The sequence below is a fragment of the Manacus vitellinus genome, unplaced genomic scaffold, assembly GCF_001715985.3.
Source record: "Manacus vitellinus isolate BGI_N305 unplaced genomic scaffold, ASM171598v3 scaffold_39_pilon, whole genome shotgun sequence".
NCBI lineage: Eukaryota > Metazoa > Chordata > Aves > Passeriformes > Pipridae > Manacus > Manacus vitellinus.
In genome coordinates, this window is record NW_021940534.1 from 6,061,416 (window position 1) to 6,084,690 (window position 23,275).

Sequence of the window (23,275 nt, forward strand, 5' to 3'; positions counted from 1 at the left end):
GGAATAATTCAACAGCATCTAGGAACTGGGGGTTGCATGCACCTTCTTCCTGCAAAACAATCATGCTTTTTGTTACAGTAACATACCAAGGGTGAAAATTTAATTATTTCAGTGTAACCTTTTATTTGTTTGTTCACTTTTATTAAGAAACTCTGAAGGCAAACTCTGAAGATAACAAAATGAAAAGACTGAGTTTTAGTTTATGTGACTTTCAGGAATCATACCTGAAAGAGCCATAACACTTATTCCTAATTATTGCAGTGGAATCTCATAACTCAAGCATCTGGGGACTAAGATCTCCTCATCAGGTGTGTAATGCTTTGTGCCATTACAGCATGACGGTTGCAGATGTTGGTAGGTGTTCTTCAGAAGTATGTATAATAGGAAGACATGAGCAATTTGGTAGAAAACAGCACAGATATTATGATAATTTTGAAAAAGCCTCTACAAATGTAGACATTGTTCAGAGGGCACCACCAGCATAAGCAGTAGCTTCTTAGCATTCAGCTGACTGAGGTGCATGTGTAGGCTCGCGAGATCTGAGGCAGTGTATCGCTTGCCAAACTCACTAGCATGAGAACAGCATTGAAATCACCAGGCCAAATTCTGTCTCAAATTTGTGTGTTCAGCTCTTGGTGACTTCAAACTCAGATATGTTTTTGTATCTGCAGATGTTGTTTGGCAGGCATAAGAGAAATTTTGCATAATCTTGCTGTAAAGTCCTTGGATGCTCATAAGGAATTCACTTTATATTTACAACCTGATCCTACTATTCTATATTTCAGTCAAAGCAAGATTTTCTTATAGCCCTAATTCAGCAAAGCAATTCAATGTGAACTTAATTTTATCCAAGGAGCCAAACCACTAAATTTACTAATAATTTCCTTTTTTTTTTTTTTTTTCCCAATAAGTAAGGCCAGTTTTTTAGTGCTGTGTGTAGAAGTACTAGCTGGAAAAAATGTCTCTATATGCAATAACCTCTTTAAAATGTTTGAAACTTTAAGTGTGATATAGTCATTAGAGCTCCAGCTTTCCTGGTATAACTAGAAATTTCATGCTTGGTATGAAAAGTAGTTTTATAGGTTTCATAAATATGAGGCAAAACTAACTATTTTAAAAGGAGCATTAAGTACCAGGTGGCATGTATAAATTGCCCTAAAAATGTTAAATAAAAAGATTTTTTTTAAATGTGCAGCATAAAAATTATGGAGGTTAAACTTGTAGGTGCAGTCCTTTTATCATAAGCATTGTAAAACTTAAAGAATTCACATGCAGTAAAAACCATTTTCCTTCTTACCTATGATATATTTCTCCTTTATAGTAATTCAATTTAAGTCTTGGCTAACCAAGGAATGACCTTCTCAAAATAAATCATTTTTTCATGCTTTTCTATATTCATTAATCTGATGTTATTTTAATATATAGGAAATTATTGAATTTTAGCATTTTAAATGTATTTTAAATCCATGCACAGAAAAGTTAATGATAGTGGTATGTATTTGCTGTCTACATGGTGATAACACCAACTTGGTGATTTTTATCTCAACTTTTGCTGACTGGAGTTGATTTCTTATTAAAAGGACAAAGATAAGCCTCTTTAACTCAATAAAAAATCAGTTTCTTATTATAGGCCTAGTAAACCTCAGCATTGTAGAGAAAGTTTTTGTATAGTATGATTTTATCTATCAAATAAGCCTTCACAAATGTCAAGGATTCATCCAATTTAAACTTACTGCATAAAAGAGATCTGTTTTCCCTAATTACTTGAAAAGCACCTCGTAGTAATAGGATAAGACAGCGTAGGTGACTAGCCAATTACTTAGTTTAAGCTATTTACATCAATCCATATGCTATAAATTATGTCTAAACCCGCTTGCACTTCTGGAAAAGTGAATAAAATCATATAAGTTTATTTTGAATACAAGATCAGATATGATATGCTGAGTGACACTTAAAAAGAATGAAACAGTAACCGTAGCTTATTTTCAGAAGCAATCTTGACACTAATGCTAAATTACAGCTTGGAAACATCTAGCATTTTTACCTTTATGAGAAAAGGCTTTTTACATATTTAACATAATTCTAGGGAAAATATACTGGAATTATGTATAAAGATATGTACACTGTAACCAAAGGGCATTTATATTCCCCAGTAGAATACTTACAACAATTTTATTGCCATTTGGTGTCATTTTCTAACAGATATAAAATACAGCCAGTAAACAAACTAGACTTTAGATTTAAGCTGACAGCTGTTCCTTCAGAAGCAATATTCAGATATTTAATCTTAAGAATACTGAATATTTTAGAATTGTTTGAGCAAACTATACTTTTAGCATGTGAAGAACTGCATGCTTTTATATACAGTTCTTGGATCTGATAATGACAGTAAAAAACAACCTTAGAATAATCTACACATTTGTCACTCCCATATATTCCTTGGGCAAGTCAACAAATTGCCTCATGTTTTATTCTTAATTCCACAAATTCTTTTTTTTGTACACAGTGTTGATATGAATATTGGTCCCTATTTTTTTCCTGTATGTGCCTAAGCCATGAAGTTGACTTCAATGCAGTTTATGCATGTGAGTGCAGCTTTTTCTGGCTCTAATTTCATTAAGGGAATAAATTGGCCAAGTTTACTGCAAAAGCCCCACATGCTGTTTTCATAAAGAGTCTCACTCTTTATAACTCTTCATGACTTAGCAGTCGCTAAAGGTTTATGGAGAAGAGAAAGAGGGAGGATCACTTCAGCCCAGTAACTGAGGTTGGTACACTACCTAATGACTTCACCATCACACAGCTTCATCATCTCACCAGACACCACAGAGGGAACAGCACAGCTCTGGCCTTTCCATAAGCTGGGTCAGCTGTGGTGAGTGGGTGAGGACTCCATGGCTGAGGAGAGGCTGGACAAAGGCAATTATTTGGTGTAAACTGACCCACTTTAGCTGGCTTCAGCAGCGTCATGTCAGGCTATCCACAAACATAGCCAGTTTATGAGTTTGTTTCCTGGAGATCCCTGTAAAAGTAGGGATTAACAGCAAATGATTTATCCTTCACAAAAGTGATTCCACCCACATTAACGCATGCAGGTGTGTACATACTCCTGGGCTGAGTAGGCTTCACCACATGCTGTCTGCCTAATTCTGAGATTTAATCTTGTCCCATAGAAAATGAATAATACTTTGCAACTTCATTCAGTGGGAGAATGATCCCTCTCCACATGCACTGAGGTTCAGTTGGGAATTATACATGGTAAAAGCTGAGAGATACTCCCATGGACATAGCCATTTGAAGAAGTACAGGCTGAAAACTTACAGCCCTTTTGTTGAGGATCATGACAGTATAGCTAGTTCCGCTGCAAATAAGTAAATCAGACTGTTTTAAGATATTTTTACCAGTATATATTTCTCCTTTAATGCTATAATTCAATTAAAGATAATCAGTTTAAGAAAGAAATTAGTTGTCCAGGCAGTGCTTTCCATCCTGCTGAAAAGATGAGAACAAGAAAAACAGTTTTCATGGAGAAATCTTGTGCTTGTATGCTTTTTTCTTAAATTGATTCAGCTCATCTCACACGTGACATGTGAACCCTGTCCTGAAATGGACCCAGTCTGTTGCTCTGTGTGCTTGTAGGGGCTAAGCCAATCCATCTGCTGCAGATGAAGTGGATGTGCACAATGTGTCTCAACCAGGAAGTAGTTATGTCTTCATACCTTCTGTTTCGGGTTGTTTTCCCTGTCAAGTATAAGATTAGGTCCTTACTTTTTTCCCAGTACATAGTGGTATAGTTTTAAATGGGAACAGTGTCTATGAATCTATTATCAGCTGCAGTCAAGATTATGTTACTACATGCAACAGGGTGGAAATGTAGGAGGCAGCCTTGCAGCATGTGGCCATTTCTCATCTCCCTCGTTTTCTACAAATCCCAGGTTCTGTATAGTCTACACCCCGGAAACTCACAGGGTCATGTGCAAAAAGATTTATTTCCTTCAAGTTGCCGTGTCCCACTTATCTGCTGTGGGGACTGTGCTGTGATAGAAGAACTATAAAAGGGATGAGAGAGGTCCACCACTGGCTTTTGGCTGCATTCACAGGCTCTCAGGTAGCCAAAAAATTACTGAAATACCAGAACTACAGCCTTATAGCCTTGTTCTGTATATGAATACACAATTTTAAATCATACTGATTCTTTATTACTTGCAGAGAACATGGGATAAGGAGCAAAGATGACATACCTAACCAACAAATATATTATTTTCATGGATATTTTAATTTCTTTTTCCATGGGGGCTGAAGAGTTAGAGCTGTCTCCTTCAGTTGTTCACAGATGGGATGGAAGCAAGTTCAAGCTCATCCACTGTCTGAGCCAATGCTCACAGGAAAAATCCTGTCATAGCACTGTAGGTGTGCTGTATAACAAACAACAGTGCTAGTAATTAAGAGGCACTTTAAAAGTGCTATTTTGTATTAAAAAAATCCCTTTCAGTTTCAAACTACTTTAAACACTAGGATTTACTGCATTTTCAGTGATTTTCAGAATGATTTTACGCTGCAAGGACAGAGTCACTGTTTGTTGTGGAAGGTTTTTTATAGTTTTAAATTGTTATAATCTTTATTCATCTATCACATAGTTTTACCTGAATCAGCAGTAAAATCTCTGAAGTCAAAGGATAATTGCCAAAACAGCATTAATTTATTTTATCCGAATAAAAAAATAACCTTTTAAAAAGTACCTTGCAGCTACACAGATTGACAAAATGCATCAATTATATTTTTGCTCACTTTATAATTACACTACAGTAAGTGCACAGTGAACATGGTTGATTAACCATAAGGTTACTGCTATTAAGTCACTCTCAGAAACAACAACTTGGACTTTAATTTAAGAACATAACTCTGTACAACTTCTGATCAAGTCTAAAAATCTGACATATCTGTACAAGCTTCAGTTTAAAGTACACAAGCAAATGATAGCACCTTAATTGTAGCAAAGGATTCCTATTGCTTCAGTCAGGCATGCTGGTTATGTGAATGATCAGATTTTAAAGAGCTCTTGGTATGTCTTAACCAACACCAAAGGAAAAGCTTTTCCAGTGAACTCTAAATATCCCAGTCCTCTTTTTTGCATAGAAACAAGTCTTATGAGGCGCAGCTGAAGGAGCTGGGATTGTTTAGCCTGGAGAAAAGGACACTCAGGGGAGACCTTATCACTCTCTACAGCTACCTGAAAGGGGATTGTAGATGGATGAGGGTCAGTCTCTTCTCCCAGGCAACAAGCGACAGCATGAGGAAATGGCCTCAAGTTGCGCCAAGGGTGGTTTAGTTTAGATATTAGGACAAATTTCTTGACAACCTGAAAGGGTTATCAGGCACTGGAACAGGCTGCCCAGGGGAGTGGTTGAGTCACCATTCCTGGAGGCATTTAAAAGACATGTAGATGTGGCATTCAGGGACATGGTTTAGTAGTGGACTTGATGGAGTTAGGTTTATGGCTGTACTCAATGATCTTAAAGATCTTTTCCAAGCTAAACAATTCTATGAAGTTAAATGAATTTAGTGTTCCAACTTCTGGGGAATTAGGATTAGATCTCCTAATTAAGCATACCCTGGTGATTCTTCCACATTTTTCTTCTCAGATTATTGCAACTAGAAAAATATTTCTCTTTCTGTTAGCTCACTGATGCTACAGGCCCCCGTTTTGTCTTCTATCTTCTTGAACTTCATGTAATACAAAAGCATTGCTATGAAGCTCTGCCATGACTCTGTTGTATCTTTATGCCATGAGAGAAACAACTTTGGACAACCTAAAACTGGACTATCTCATAGTTTGAAAGACTAAAACAAAAAATAAAGTAGTAACTGTTCTGTGTAATTGGTATCTAGCTGAGAACAAAGAATAGCATGGTACAAAGAAACTTGCCTAGGATATAGGATGTACAAAACCACTCCAGCGTTTAGTCACATTTTCATGTGAGGTGGGGAATATCCCCTGCATTGTCTGTATTCCTCTATTCCAGAGGTAACACCACTTCCTTGCTTCACAGTGTATCAAACCTAGAAGTACAATAAGAAGTAAGCTATGTCAACAGTTAGATTTTAGGAATACGCAAAAAAATACAATAGAAATTAGAGGTTATTCTGGTACATACACCTGTGTTTGTTTAATTTATTACAGCTGTGCTAAACCAGTTTGAGAATAGCAAAATTCTTTAAAACATTATTAGAGTAACCTGCTTTTTTGTGCTAATATTTGAGTAATGGCAGCTAGAGAGAGCTGAGGCTCAGTTACTTTTCAGTATCTGAAATTTGATTTCTCCTCGCATTCATCTGAGCAAAATTTTTCTTATATGGGCATTCTAAAACATGAAAACAATCAGAGCCAGGGCACTCTTGTGCAAAATGCCACCCACATTACACAAGCTAAGGATCTGACATGTGATGAGGTAACTACTAATGAACTGAGCTGAATCTGAAGCAAAGTCATGGCTTTATAACCAGTTTCCAGTCCTATAACATCATGTCCTCATGGCCATGATTTTCTTCTTTGAGGGCCTATTCTTTATTCACTCAAATCTTCTCCATGTGTCAAGAACATCATAGGAAGAAACTATTAAAGCAATGGGCGTAAAAATCCCCATTCCACTGTTTTACTTAAGCATTTAGAGTGAGAAAAATTAGGCAAATTCATATTTCACATGTGTTTAAATTGTTAATCTCACTGCTCTATCTGTATTAGTGAATACATTTACAGTAAGTTTTACTTTATAATATTTTGGCAGAACTGTTAGAAAAATTGTTATAAGCCTAGGAGTGGAACTGAACCATGAAAGCTAAACTGTAAGCTGCTGCTAAGCTGGGTTATTAGTATGACAGAATAAAATTTCACACACACAGAAGCTTCTAAGCTGTGATATTTTGAAAGCAAGAAGACAGGGGTGGGGAAGGGTAATCAAAGTCATCTGTGTTCCCTCTGATATTCCACTGAATACTGACATAATAATATGTTGGTTTTGTCTGTTCTGTTTTTCAGGCGTTTGGTGATATTAGTGAAGAAAGTCTTTTGTGTAATGAAATGAACACAGCCCAGGAGCCCATAAGTACATCTACATGCATCAAGCTGAGGGAGAAGAAAAAGAGTACAGCAAGGTGGGAAGGTATTATGATCAGTTTCTGTACCTAGCTGAAGAACACTACTGATACCTAAGCATAAAATGATGGGAGAGACAGAAGAAAACAAATCATTTGAAAATACGGTTTCTCTTGGGAAGACTAGGGTGCAATCAGTTAGAGCTGAAATTTCACAGCTGTGTTTTCCAGTGTGTCTTTATCCTTGGGTAGTTTCATTGACTGTGTCCTGTTAGTTTTCCAATGCCCCCTAAGGAGTGAAGTTGAGTTAAAAGCACCTTGTGTTACTTTTAAATCCACAGTAATGTTGTCTGCTAACAGAGAAACCTTGGAAAGTTCACTTGAGCACACAAGACGAATTCTTTTTAGGGAAAACTGATCAATTTATTTTATGGGTTCTTGCTCCAATATCTCTCTTGTTGGGGGAGGGAGGTCATACTCTGTCATTGGTATATTTACATAATGTCTATCTCTGCATCCTTTTTTCTAATCTTCAGGAAATCCAGTTGTCTCTGACAAGAGCTAGTTCCTGCAGTCATGCATATTCCATGAAGTTGTTTCCATCCTGATCCACATACATGGTATGGTTACTGTCTGATAGGATTTATGTTTCTGACAACCACATCTCTGTGTGTAAAGTGTTGTTCTGCAAATGCTCCATTTGTAGCTCTTCTGTGGCTTCAACAAGCTTTGCAGTGTGGTGAGCTCATGGGATCAGATCACAGATCATGCAAACATTATTATTTCATATGATTTTTTTTTCCTTCCAAACTGTGGGGCACTCCTAAATTTCTCAGGTTTGCTTGTTCCTGCTACCTGTGGTGGGGAAAATGTTGCTTATTTGTCTTTCAAGTTTCATGACTAAAACATTGACAGCATTTTCAGTAATTATTCAAAGCACAACACGATTGTAATTACAAGACTGCAAAAATGCCCAGAAGAGGAACAATGATGGTTTCATCTTCCAGTTCTGTAACCAAGTCCCAACAGGCTGCAAAATTTACAAGATCCCAGAGACCATTTTTCTGAGGTCTTCATGATGGTCATACCTGCTTCCCTGGGAGCTACAGAAGCTTAAAGCAACCTGGAGGTTATCCTCATGCTTTCTTAGTAGTATTAAAGTTTTGCTCATTGGTTTGAAGCAGTTAGTGCCTATTCTATTTAGCTCCATATAAATGCATCAGAAATTAAGTCCATGCCACAAAGGCAAGAACTATGAGAGACTGCAGGAGAAGATGGGAAGGGGAACACAGGCAAGAAAGGTGAAATTGTTTGTGCAAGGCCACCTAAATCAGAGGCATGTGTAGAAATATAGGGCTGACTGCCAGTGCCCTGACTCTTGGTCTTCCCTGTGGTAGGATCCTTTTTGTCCTGAAAATGCAGTTGGAAAAGAGAAGAGTCTCACCTTACTGCTATTTTGAATCATTTCTGTAGAATGCTGTAATCTATTAACTTAGTAATCAGTGACATTTTTCTAGCATGTATGATTTTCTGGTGTCCCGTTTTTCACTCTGGTATGGGAAAAATTTTTCAGATCCACTTACATTTGCAAGATCTTACCCAATATATTGAGCATTGTTGATTAATTTTGTTACTTAAATCTATGATTGTCATCCACCTGAATAATCAGGAAATTACATTAGGTAGTAACCTGAACAATCAGGGAATTACGTTAGGTAGTAACCTGAATGTTTAAATGTCACTCCTGAGAACAGTTTTTCTTTGGGTTTGCAAGATAACAGTCTGGTTTCCATTTTTTTTTCTGGTTTATTTTTTTTTCTCCCTATTTATTTGTGTGCATGTGCATATGTGTGTGGTGATTTTATGAGTTACACCCAGACAGAAATGGTGTTTAAATCTTCTGAATATTTACAAGAACTGATGCTATTTGTGTGACTTCTATTGCATCAGATATTACTTGGATGACTTCTCTCTGTCATAACAGGAATAAAATTGCCTTTTTAATGTTTGCTTTGCCTGTTGACCCTTTAAACTGTTGTACATAACTTTGAAAAAGAAACTAACTGAAAAGAAATCATTCAGTCTCAGAATTTTTCTGTGGATTTTTTCTACCTGAGCAGCGTTGCTCTTTTCATGCCAGATTTTGGGGTAATACCAATTACCCCACAATAATTAATGACACACACAATATGGTGGAGGCTGCTGGGATTGCCTGTGTTCATGACTGTCCTGTGCTGTGAGTCAAGATGGTGATCTGTAACCTATTCCAGTTTCTGGGTGACTGTACCAAGAAGACAGTGTGCTGTGGGCAGCATCATACTATATGCATCTTCTTGACCTCAGTTTTGTCTTTCAACATGACTGACTATAATGGTAAAAATCCCTTCGGGCAATATTAATACCCCAGGTTTCCCACTACTGAGTTATGATATCCCAATCTGGTTCTGTGAGATTTTGTCTTCAGTGTTGGTAATACAGTGTTTGTAGTTAGTCTGATGGCAGGACTGACTTTGTGTGTGGAACCACCACACCTTCAGTTCTAATAGGATTGTGCTGACTTTTTAGCAAATGTGGATCTGGTCCTGAGATCCGCATGAGGGACTTGATTGACCGCTTTTATTCCCTCAGTTATATTGGAATACCTACACTGACTTTCATCTGATCTGGGATGTAAAATTCTGTAATTATGTATTTGTGAAAGATGAATTTAAAGTATGCTTAAATATTAAGTAGATCTACCTTACTTTTTTTCCCAGAAAATGTAACATCCTTCCTATTAATTTTGATTACTTGCATCCCACGAGTTCCCATGATTGTTGGTCAATATACAGTGGGTGGCATTGGCTTTGAAATTGTTTGCTGAAGTGCTCTTATCAGCAACACCATCCATAATGCTCAGTTATAGTTGGATAGTAATTGCCTGTCTATGCAGTGTTCCTTTACAACAGTTTTCTCCTGTGTAGCTATATATATGTAGTCATTACTGAAAAGTGTAAATAAAGAATCCTTTTAGTGGTGTAGTTTCCCTGGGTACCTACTGTGCTCTTATTATCTAAAACATACTCCCCATCTGTAGTTCTGTTCTATTAAAGGATAAAGACATAACTATGAATTAAAAATTAAAATGCTTGTTGCAGATTGGAGAGCAAGGTCTAATAGAATATATCTGGTGCTAGGCTCACAGTACAGTAGATAGATTACACTAAGCACCAGTTAAGCAAGAGGATGAAAAATGAGTGATTTTCATCATTCAGTTAAATATAGTGCTAAGTGGTATGTGCTAGCATTAAAAGCAAATTACTTAGCACTTCACCAATCACAGCATGAGAGCATTCCATTGGAAACAGTATTTCCAGTGATGCTCAGTCCTAGGTTTTATTAAATAAATCAGCTGTTAATGCTTAAGGAAGCGGTAGAAGACATATTGTTATGGTAATATAAAGATTGAAAATGTAAAAATAAAGAGACACAGTACCTCATTTTAATTAAATGTGCTAAGAAAACCTCCCTCTCTCTTAACAACAAAACTCCAAGGTGCTGGCAAATCTGTAATTTCCTGTACTTTTTTTAGGTCTTCCTTTCTTCCTAATGAATATGACCTTTCTTTTTTTTTCTTCTTTATAATGACATCTTTTTTTCTCATAAATCCGCTGACATGTCACTGAACATTTTGATGAGCTTTTCTGATTCCCTCCTATATCTCCTTGATAGGATATTATTATCCAGTAATCTAAAGATAGGGAGCCTAATCCTTGGCACAGGTACTTTTTGACTGCTCAGTTGAAGACAACGGAGATGTGAGAATTTACAGCACAAGAGGGTTCGACATTGCAGCCCATATATATCCCATATATATGGGCTTTATATCCCTTTATATCCCATAGCAACATTATTTCCTCCGCAGCAATGGTCATTGGGAGACAGTCACATCTGCTGTCTGAACACATGGAAGATGTGAGTAGTTGTAAACCTTCCTGAATTTCAGACCATCCCTAAGCCACCGACTCTTCCTAAACAAAAGTCATCTATTAGGAGCTACACAACAAAAGTCCTGGGAATGGCATATGTGGAAGACAGTCCAAAGTCTGAACCACAGCTGCATCTTCACCAGCATGATCAAATATTAGAAGAAGAGAAAATTAAAGTTTAGGTATAAAACTTACAAGATTGGGGAGCCTATGCATGAAGTTGAGTCCTTCATTTCACCCCTGTGCCATTCTGTGTGGAATCCTATTTTGAGTTTTCTTTTATGACGAGGTTTGAAAGCTATTTTCTTTGTAAAGTCTATTGTGTTTGTCTGAGATAATTTTCCCATAGCGGCCCTCACAGTGCTGTCCTTTGTATTGGTAGCTAGAAGGGTGTTGATAACACACCATGGCTATTGCTATTACCCACCATGGTTATTATGGATGTTGCTAAGCCATGCTCACACACCATCAAGACAGTCTCTCCAACATTCTCCTGTTCACTAGTAGGCCGGGGACAGGCAAGAAGTTGGGAGGGGACACAGCCAAAACCGCTGAGCCAAACAGATCAAAGGGATATTCCAGACTGTATGATGTCTACTCAGCAATAAAAGCTAAGAGAAAGGATGAGAAGAGGATGGCACTCATTATTTATGACATTTGTCTTCTGGAGCAACCACTACATCTACTGAAACTCTGCTTCCCGAGAAGTGGCCAGACATCACTTGCTGATGGGAAGTAGAGAATAAAATCTTTTGTTTTCCTTTGCTTCCACTAAACTGTCTTTATCTTCACTCATGAGGGATTTCTTTTCACCTTATTTTCTCCTCTGCCATCCTGCTGAGGAGGGGAGTGATAGACAGACTTGGTGGGTAACCGATGTCCAAGCAAGGTCAACTCACCACATAAAGAGAAACGTGTAAGAAGTGAGGGACAAACTGAAAAGATGAAAACCGAGAATCTCCTGTAGGCACATAATTGCAGGAGTTCATAAACGGAATAAAATACCATGTCTTCTTTGTAAAAATGACAATCAATATTTTTCTGTTGTGAGGGGAGGAAGAATAAGGGGCAATCAGCCTAAATATCTTGCAAAGTTTTTTTCTCATTTTTGTAACCTACCATACCTAAGGGATAAGCTAGATATAGTTGATCTATTTTTAGTCCAAATGTTGGCTGGAGGTGTTTTCAGTTTTATTCTGGCCCTACATTTCTGGGATTCTGTGAAAATTATTGTCCAAAACAACTGCTGTTTCCACTTGTGCTTAACACTTTAGTGAAATCAGTGTAGTCCTAACCCAGCAGAAGTCTTTCTACTAATAGTCTAGGATAATGATGTTGGACCTGAAAGAAATATTTTGCAAAATCTTGACTTATTTCAAAAAGTTTCCTTGGGAAAAAAAATTGCCTTTTTTACAATATATATTCAGAACCGAGACATTTAAGCAATGCTTCCCTCTCTTTGTGTAGCAGATTTTCATTCTCATTTCCCTGTCTTCTTCTACTTAAATATGCACTCCAAAGTTGGCTTTTTTTTTTCTTCTTGCTTTACTATATCTTTATTCAAAGTACTTTCTTAAACCTTAAAACAACAGATATTATTTTTGGTACCAATATAACCTTTTCTTCTCAAAATACTTGAGGATGTGATACTTAACCTAGTTTTCAAAACATAGAATTCCTTTTTTCGTTTCCTGGATGACACGTAATGGTTCTGATGCATCTTTTCTGTGTATGTCAATTCTGTCATATACACTAATATGAAATAATGACACAAGGTTGACTTAACTAGACATAATAGGGCATATTTCTAAAACATTCTGTGTGGGAGGTATATGCACAGATCTTGCTACTTGCTAATGAAATTGGGAAAGTTCTTCATCTGCACTACAACATATATTTATAATAACTTCCTATTCCAAAGGCGTAGAGTCCTTACATAATAAAATAATAAAAATAATAAAAAAAATGACTCTGAACAACATTGTCTTGGATAAATTTTAGAACTTCACCATGTGCAGTGAATTTGGAGCAACAGACAACTATCATTGCATCCTGAACCAGTGCAGGAATGTGTATGTGCATGTTCATGTGTATAGAATGATAGCAGGACAGATTTCAGTGGAAAGCCTCTGTATTTCAAACCTTTCCAGAGTTTTATCTTCTGTTGATGCTGTTTAAGTCCTTATTTCCTGTCTTGGAATTCAAAATCACTATTTGAAGGCTTTTGTCTTTTTCCACAGATATGTGTATTAGATATAAATGTATTAGAGAGGCTCTGAACTATCAGAGAACATGCATTACTTTTTCATAATATCTTTCAAATTAAAGATGGAAAAGTCTAAATTTGTTGATGGTCTCATCACATGATTTTTTTGTTTAACAATTGGTGGACAGGAATTGGTTATAGCCTCCTATTCCTGGCTCCCCCCTGCCACATTCCCCCTCATTTTTAAGCATCGGCAAGTTTACCACTTTACATTGGTCTACTAACAACTCTTAAATGCTGTCTTTTCCTTATGAATCAGTGGCCTTATGCACATGTATCTAGCTTATCAGGAACTCAACATTTAACTTGTGTCTGAGGGTGTATGTATGAGCTGAGGGCTTCTCTCTGCCCCTCTGACAGCCTGAGGGATTATAGAAGGAACGTCAAAAGAGCCGATACAGGCACAAATTGGACCAAAAAGAAAATAGTGAGTACAGACTATGAGCTGTTTCATTCAGGTTGCTAATTTTTAGCTTTCTTTTTCTACCCTTGCTATTGTTGCGGACACACACTCTCCTTTGAGCACAGCTGTGCCACCTGAAGAGATCCTCTACAGCTGCTTTTTCATGCAGGAGAAGTTCCCTTGGGAGCTCTCCCTCACCCAGTTCAGGATGAGTAGCAAATAACTTCTGTTCCAGCTGTTCAAACCTTACAGAGCCATCTTTATCCAAAACAGGTGCAAGAGCATTCGCATGAGCAACTCTACTAGCAGCTCCGAGTGCAGTCACCTCTGAGAGAAGGGTGGTGAGGACAGGTGGGAGCGAGGTTGTTATTCCTTCATCCAGCACAACTGCAGCTGAAGTGGATTTCTACTCTATGTGTGTGTGTGTCTGTCCGGTTTAATGGTTTGTTTGGAAGTCGTGTGTTTCTTAATTTGACTATGAATGTTGTGACTGATAAAACAGGTCTTTGAGATTAAGATTAAAAAAAATGCAAGAAGTGCAGTTCCGTGAGAATGTGCAAAGAAGCAACACAGAGAGACTAGACTACATTAGCAATAGCGCAGGACGGTACAAACAGATCTGTAGGCCTTTGTCTGATGCTGAAGGTTTGGCGTCCATGCCCCACAGGTTGTAGGGGTTTACTTTACACTTGTAATCTGGTCCTGCAGATTTAAGATCCATTAGGCACTAAGATAGGTTTATTCCTGGAATAAACCTTCTGGAATAGATTGAAATAATCTTCCAGTCTAGTTTCAACTAAGGAAACTACTGGATGTGCCCTAAAATTATAGTGTGAAGCAGAAAGCACACTAAGTGGGGACATTGGGAAGATTTGGCCTGAAAGTTCATCTAAGATATTTACCTCTGAAGTTACCCATGGCACCATGTTTGGGATCAGGAAAGACATAAAATGCCCATCCAATGGATCAAACTTGATGGCTGTTCTCTAGGGGAACCTACTCAGCTCTCTGGTGGCTTATACTCCCCACAGAGTAAGGTTGTCAGCCAAGTAATTAAATAGCTGTGTGTTTTAAAATACATAAATATTCCTACTAACATGAAAAATATGGTTCACTTTTAACCACATAAACATGTTTTCAAAAAGAAAAAAATGTAATTTATGAGATTTATTATTATTACTTTAATTATATACTCTGCTGCTGCTGCTTTCATAATTCCCTTTGTCTGTTCTGAGGGAGAAACTCAATCCATACTTTATCTACCACTCGTACCTTGGGGTAAAGAATAACACTAAAATGGGAGTTGTCAACCAGATTCAGACTTAGGAACACTGAAGAAGTAATGGAAGACTTTGTATCTTCCCTAAACACAACGGACATTACTCTGAAGAAGTAAATAGGATATTGGTTATGCCCTTGGCTTTCTCTAGTACACTTGTCAACTGCTCTGTGTGCTATGTCTAATTATGTGTCATGGACGAGGAGTCCCGTGCACTGTGCAGGCTGCAGACCTCTGAAGACGACTCAGCTGGGCCATACACAGTCCCAGCTGTTATATTCCTGGGTAAGATGAAACAAAAAGGTGCTGAGAAAGAAAGTCCTTCAAGTGAAGGACCCAATCAGAGGACTTCTCCAGGCTTCTGATCAGATGGGACCTGAAAAGGAGAGGAAAGGGGCCTCATACAAGGTCAGAGCTTTGTCAGTAAAGGCTACAGTGTTTTTACTGGCTCTACAAGGTTCCAGAAAGGGGAGTGATTTGTCTGGGTAATTAGGTCAGGATTGTAGTAGTTTGGCTTCCTTTTATCCTTGTTATGTGGATAACTCAGATTTATTTTTTCTTCACGGACTCAGCAGTACAATTTCAAAATTGACGTGGTGCTCATCAGAAGTTAGTAATTGGATAGTGCAACCCATTTGTATGATAAAGCTGAACTGTTCATTTTTGGTTTCTAAAAGCTAATAGGCATTGTTCCTTCTCTGACATTTGATTTTAATGGCTGTAATGTTGCTCCTGTCTCAACAGCTATACGTCTGGGTGTTTTCCTTGACTTCCTCTACAGGCTGTAGGAGACTATTTTTAACACTTTAGCTTCTGGCATATGTAGTAGTTTTCTCACTCCTCCAAATGCTGCTTATCCCATGGAGCTGTCAAAGGCAAAGTACTAGCACTCAGCAGTGAATTAAAGTTAAAAGCAGAGGTACAGGTTTTCCCAGGTCTGCACTGCTCTAGTTAATTCAGAAATAGCATAATCATAAAAAAGAATCTTCATTACAATTTTGCACCAGTACGATCCTGAAAGTTGGTTAGGTGAGGTGAAACTCTGGTAGAAATGGATGTATAAAACTCCTCTGACTGTATCATTTGCCACTGAATGGAGTTTTCCAAGGTACCACTTTTGTTACTGTAGGACTGGCTTATTGCAGCTCCTTTTTCTTTGGCCTTCAAGCAAAATCAATTCATGAACTATGCAACACTGCTTTAAGGCTTTTTTTATGAGACTAGCCTAATCTACATATGGCATTGTCCCTACTTTACAGTCTTTTAATTGGCTACAAGCATTTTACCATATTGATTGAAAAATTCTTCTTACACTTAGAGCTATAGCTAATTATGATCTTTCTCCTCTCCTTGTCTTCTTGATTTGTAGTTCACATATCCTTCTCAGGAGCTCACTCCTTTATTTTCAGCCTAGAGTTTCCTCTACTGGATCTCGTTCCTGCCTTGTTTTCATAAAACCTCATGTCTAAGCCACTGCTGTTAGCAAGATACTGAATAAGATGGACCTGGGGCTCAGTGGCAAATTCTACTTTCCAAATAAATACTGAGAGGCTCTTGATAGTATCATTACATTATCTAAGATTGATTGTTTAGAGAATATTTCAGTAGCAAAATAGAAAATATAAATAAAAAAAAGTCAACTACAAGTGTTTTGTTTAGTTTTATGGAGGCTAAATAGAGGTTACAGAGAGAAGGTCAGTCGGTAAATAAAATGCATATTTCCCTATAGTTAAATACAATAGAATCCTTACTGAAAGGGCTGTTAAAAACAATTGTCACTCTTGATAACTGTAAATGTGTAGCAAAGTTAATTCATGAACATATTGTTATGGAAGGATTACCAGAAGAAAATGCTATGATGAAATATTGTTTTCAGAAATCTGACTGTAGTAATTTCTCCCAGATTATGATCCAATGATACATGAACTTCTAACTCCTGCAAAAAAAAGAGTATTAAATATTGTGGAATATCTATCTTAAGACTGTTGCATCATGTTGCTGTACAATCCTCAATACTAATGTAATCAATGGGAAATCTGTCTAAGCAAGAAAGATGTGAAATGGTATGCCACACTGTCACGAGTAAAACTGATTGAAAAAATTCCACTTGACACACTGTGTCACAAATGGGGGGCAGAAATTTTAGAATAATTCAGGAACTCAAAAGAGAGTTATTCCAAGATCTGGAAAATGTTGTCATCAATCTCTTCGGAGTAAAATGTGTGAATTATTTTTATTGTTCCATTTTTTAATATCCATATTTCCTTCTTTTATGCCTTATTTTACACATTTAATTTAAATGAGAGCAAATGTGTTCTGGCTGAATGTCATATATATGTTGTATATAACAGAACTATGATTAACTATATGAATAATTATCAGTTGCAACTAAACAATTCAGATGGATATTTTCATTAAGAAAACAACATGGGGTCATTATAAGGTTCTGGTCGCTGCCCCAGTCTTAGAAAAAAAATATAGTTCTCTGAACCACCAATCTGAACTGGTGATAAAATATCCCAAGTAGGCTCACATTAAGCTGGATAATATGCAGGCTGCTTGATTTGTATTGAATATGTGTCTGGTGGCTGGAACCCACTGTAATGAACTAGCCCACAAATCACAGCTTAATGGGAATCTACTTATACATATTGCTTAATTAAAAGTTGTGAGCTTATTAACATGTGTCTTTGGCACTGAGCTTTGGGGATGTAATCTCTGTGCAAATAAGACTAGGTTGTAAAAGTTTTATAGATTGACAATGGTATTAAATTCCATACCTTAATAACCCATCATTTTCTCAAAGCACGGTTCCTATTCTGTACCTGTTCAAAACTGTGACAAGTTGTTTGTTTGTAATCCTTTACAGTGTAGGACTTTGTGTGCTTGTTTTATCTCAGAGAGCTGGTGCCAATGATGTTTCATCTACTTCTATCCTCTTTTTTTGGGTGTTGCTAACTATTCTGGCTGGTATACAAGCTCAGAGACTTTTTTATTACAGACACCCCATGGCACAACACATTAGTTAGAATTATACCAGTGTTTCCATTATAAACCTCTGTTTTCGTGGGTTTATAACTTTACTGTAAAAATTTGCTTCAGGCTCAAACTTGGACTAGAAGTTCCAAGAATGGGAGAGAACATTTTTTAACAATTAGAACAAAAATCTCTAGTATGTTGTTCTTGGTTACATGATTTTCTTCATTTCTGTATAGCTAGTTTCAGAAACGCTTCTGTCCAGTTGTTTTTCTCTTTATCTCAGCTAATTCCACTTAATGTGCTCTCCCATAGTGTGCTGTCATCAAACCAGGATTATTACCAACCTTTGGAGATTGATGCTGAGAGTCTCACATTTGAGGTGCCCTGCAAGAGGGCATCTACTCCACACTGCAGTTTAACTTGTGTTCAGTTACTCTCTGTCCTGAGGCCTAAATGCTGTTGTGCTTTCTACAACTTTGGGCTGAAAGCTTTGGGGTATATAACTACCAGGAGTTTACTGCTAAGAGGGGTTTTTGTTGATGAAAAGGAGGGAAAGAAGGAACTGTTTCTGAAGAGAGTTCCTGAATGGCCTGGACCTATTTTCTACTCCAGTCTTTTGTGTCATGCTGGGTTCTACAGTGAGATCCCATCTCAACAAACTGAGATCCAGCAGCCAGCAGATCTGGACCAGGCTGTGATATTTCACAATCCTGATTGGTACAGAGCCTGATGCAACAGGTGGTCCTGTATGAGGTTTTACAGTGAGCAATATACAGTAATGAAGGATTACTCACAGGTGACGAACAACTAGATATTTCTTTCTAGAACAGGATGCAGATGAATATGTCTTAGTTGAAAAGTATTGTTTTTGATATACATGCTAAAATAAACTGTATAGCTACTCTGCATTCACAGTAGTTGGCATAACTGCATATGGCAACTGAATAAACTAAATAAGAATATTCTTGAAGGATTTTCTTTTTGTAGCTCACAAATTTTGAGTTCTGTACACAAACCACTTTTACTCTAGTTCCTTCATTTTTACATTCATTAGCAGTTCTGACCACTGAAAAATAATTATTTCATTTTGGCAGAAAACTCAGTTATTTTGAACAACTGATCAGAAAAAGATCAAGTCAGATGTGGTTTTGATTTCAGACTTCACAACTGTGTAGCAAAAAGGAATTTTGAAACAAATGCTTGTTTCAACCTGAATTGTCAAAACATTTAATAACAAAATGAATACACTGACAGAGTTGAATTTCTTGAAGGAAATTATTTTGACAAAAAGTTCAGCAACATGTCCATATTGTCATAAGTCCATTTGATGGCACCTTTTTGTCCAGCAAAATTTTTCCCTGCTTTAATCCCAAAGCCACACTATTAGGACCTGACTCAAGAAAACAATTAAATACCACTGAAGCTGGAACTTGAGAAAGCAATTGAAGTGTTGAGCATGCTAAGTTTCTGGCCTGATTCCTTCTGGAACTCATTCTTCAGAAATCTACTCCCTCTTAATTAATTTGATTAAGTAGCGTTTTGTCTGAGACACCCTCCATTGTGAAGAAAAGGAAAGTAAGAGGAGCTAGTTGGCAGTTAGACTAATGAGAAATGATAATTTCTCTAATATCCTGCCAGGGTCCAGTAAAATACTACTCGCATTACAATAAAAGTTATATCTCCCTAATCTTTTAGAGATGTGTGATTCTTTCAAAATTATATTAAAATCAAAGACTTATCACTGTTCCAAGCCTCAGCCCATTTGTTTTAAGAGGTATGTTTGAATTCCAGGGAAGAAAAAGGAGAATTAATTGCAAATCTGTCCTACACACTTTTGTATCAGATCCTTTCCACAATGTTATGTTATTTTTTATAATAAAAATGAACCTATATATGTCTTTTGAATATCCTCATTCATTAGGCAGCCAAGGATTGCTTTGGAAGCAATGTTTGTGTGTTATTTAACCTAGGTAAAAAACCCAGAGACAATAACACCAGCCCTCGCTGTGTAACACAGACAGCTGAGCAATTAACCCATGAGCATCCTCGTTTAGTTGCACTTCTCATGCACGTGTTGGTTGTGAGAAAGCCTCACAAAGGGCATTCAGAGACACAGTCAAATTGATGCCAGGGTGCTAGGAGAGCAGCGGACAATCATCAAGGGTCGTGCTGAACGGTGTTGCACCACAGACTGCCCATCTGCTGTCATGGGGGGGGATTGCAGAGGTTGAGCTGTTAATGGCAGTGATGGAAGCTCCAATGCTGTAATGCCTCTCCTGTCCAGGGGAAGCTCGGCATGCAGTTAGGCATGTGCCTTCCTGGTTTGGGAGCCAACCAAACCTGATTTTCCCACGCTGCCATGCTCACTGGGTCCCTGAGGCTTTGAAGGAACATGTACTGGTCACACAAAGGGAGTATAGTAATTCTGTAGCATCTGGGGTACAAGTAACCATAAAATGGGCAAGACCTGAGAAAAATCAAGCTATTGGTGCAGCTGCTTTCAGCAGGAAATTTTCAGTAGCTGCTCCTTCTGTGCTTCAGCAATCAAGCATGCAGTGACCTGCCAAGACCAGAGGATCATCCAGACCTAAGCGGGGATCACAGACACTCCTGAGCCTTTACATAGGTCACACCTAGACAAAGACAAGCTGAAGCCATTAACTCCACGCTTTTTGGGTCCTCTGCAAATGTGACTCAGACTTTCTCTAACACAGCATATGAGTATACTTTCTCAAAGATCTAATTGATATTCAGACAGAACTTTCTTCATATTAATGGAATTCACAGGTATGCTTCGGGGAAAAAAATCAGCTTTGTAATGTGAATTTAGGTGTATATTGCTTAATCAAGGCTTTTCCAAATTAGTTCACTAACAATAAGTATTCATGTTGGTTCTTTTTCAAAAGTCTCTTTTTTTCAATACAATCAATAATTTTTAAACAGTTACAGCTAATTATCAAAGAAAAACTGATGAGGCTGTTTATGACACAATGCAAAACCAATTTCTGTCAAAATATTATCCTTTTTTCTTCCATACTGTAGGTATCCCAGGAAAAAATTATGTTTTATCTGCTACCCCAGAATGCCATTGAGCAGAATTCCATTTTCCACCTAAAAAGCCTCCTAATAGCCTAGTGCTTTACAGAAAGATGAATCAAATCCTACCTTCACCAGTACAACATCAGCTTCCTGCCCAGACACTCGTCCTGACAGAAAAGATGCTATGCAATCCAGACTACAGCACCAAGGATATAAGTAGAAGAGGAATAAGGTCAAGAGAGGTGAGACCTAAAGAGACGAGTAAGAGAATATAGGGCCGTAAGGTCAACGTTGCCTTTGACTAGGTTGAAGTTTAAGGAGTGCAAAGGATAGAAAGAGTTATTTCAAACTACAGAGTAATGAATGCCCACAATGCCTGACAACTGGATGCGAGTTTCACTGTTGTCCCTTGGATGAAACCCTGTTCCTTGTGAAATCAGCTGGAACTTTGCCCACCTTCTCCAGGGAGCTGGCACAAATGCTACACAGGGACCAAAGAAAAAGGGTATGACCATATTGTAGGATGTGATCCCCTTCACCTCACTCAGGAAGATAATCAGTAATTATTGAAGCAACTGAGGCAGAGCTAAACTTCTTAGGCCATTAAGACAAACAAGATAACGTTACTAGTGTAACATTCTGAGAAAAGCCGCTTGTGCTAATAGCTCCCATGGAAAAGAAAAAAAAAGGGAAAGAGACAGAGATAACAGTTCTCTGGCTGTGTGAATTCCTAGATGAAAAATGGGATTTTGTCTGTGTTGTCTAAACTTCTTGAGCTTACTGAGCAGGAACAGGACGAATAAGACTTAAATTTTTTCGTTTATTCAGTCATGATCTCAGAGGAAGTCAGCACAGTGAAGAAATAAATGAAATGGTTCTTCAGTTGCTTAAGAACAATGAAAAATTAATTTATTCTGACCTTAAGCAGAATCATGAAAAGATCGGTGTACCTAGTTTTATAGTAAACCCACATACACATCTATCTGGGGCATATCTAGAACACTTGCTGAAGGATTTATATTATAATGCCAATGATTTCATTGTTTTTTCTGGCCTCTCATGAACCTACCCAGAAATGAAAGGACTCTATCCACCATGCAAGTACAGCTGAAGTGTTGCCAATGCAGACTTTTCTGTCTTGTCCTACTAACTAGGCATCCCTAAAGGTGGGATCATAATTTATTCTTTTTTTCAAGAGCACTCTGGACCATGGTACTGAATTGGTGAAGGACTGTGTGTCCTAATTCTGAGGAATGAGACTAAAATACAGAATTTTTGACCAGAAACATTGACCAGTAGGTAGTCATCCAACAGTAAAGGCACCTAGAGCTTGACACAATGTCCACAGAAGACAAAGGGAATATTTTCATTAGCTTCAACTGGGTCCTTTGTGCTCTTGGGTTAGATTTTATCAACTGAAAACCACAAAAGATATATTTGCGTTTCAATATTTGTATCCTCTCTGAAGTAACTACCAAAAATTAACTGTTCCACAGACATTTGAGTGGTAAAACTGTAACTGAACTGTGTTCAAGGGATTTATTGTTTTCAAAGCCAATCTAGAATATACTATATGCAGAACATTAGTCCATATTTGCAAACATGGCAAGTGTCTTCTGAGGCTCAAAGTGTACTTAAAATGGTGAAAAATTTCTTGCCAACTTGTTAGATAAGAATTTCAAGAAACACCTTAAGAATATGTGCCATTAGATCCACTGAATTAACTTCTATAACAGTAAATATGTATACTTGAGTCAGTACTTTGTTCTTTCCAAACTTGGATGTGACAAAGTATAGGGGAAGAGTTGCCTTTTTTTTTTTTTTAATTCAGTTGAGAAAAAAAATCTTGGCAGTCTCACAGTTGATTTTCACTGTATTTCTCATGTAATAGTGTAGTATCAGAAGGCTTGAATAAGCATCCTAACACCTGAGATTTGCTAATTGCTGGCTGTAATAAGCACCTGATGCCCTAGGATAATACGATTTCTTTTCACCTTTCCCTTGCGAGGGCACATTGTGTTGTGTTTCTCCATGCTGAATAGAATGACTACTGGTGCCAGAAAAAATAAAATCAAGATATCTCCCAATAATTTGAGAGACAATATATGTCACTGCTCTAGCTCCCTCCACTCTTGACATCATTTAGCAACTTGTTTGTAAACCCATTTGGGAATGACAGAGACAGACAGCAATCAAGGTAGTCCTTCTTGAAGGAACAACTGCAAATCTGACAGAGAATGAGTTTATTT

General features: G+C 37.5%; 1 protein-coding gene across 1 annotated transcript in view; it reads left to right on the forward strand.

The window, feature by feature from the left end:
- Positions 1-23,275, forward strand: part of LOC108639002 — a 129,983-nt gene that overhangs the window by 89,333 nt on the left and 17,375 nt on the right. Inside the window, exon 9 of the mRNA XM_029961692.1 lies at positions 7,037-7,160. Coding sequence (XP_029817552.1) covers positions 7,037-7,160 — 124 coding nt within the window. The remainder of the gene's footprint in view (positions 1-7,036; positions 7,161-23,275) is intronic.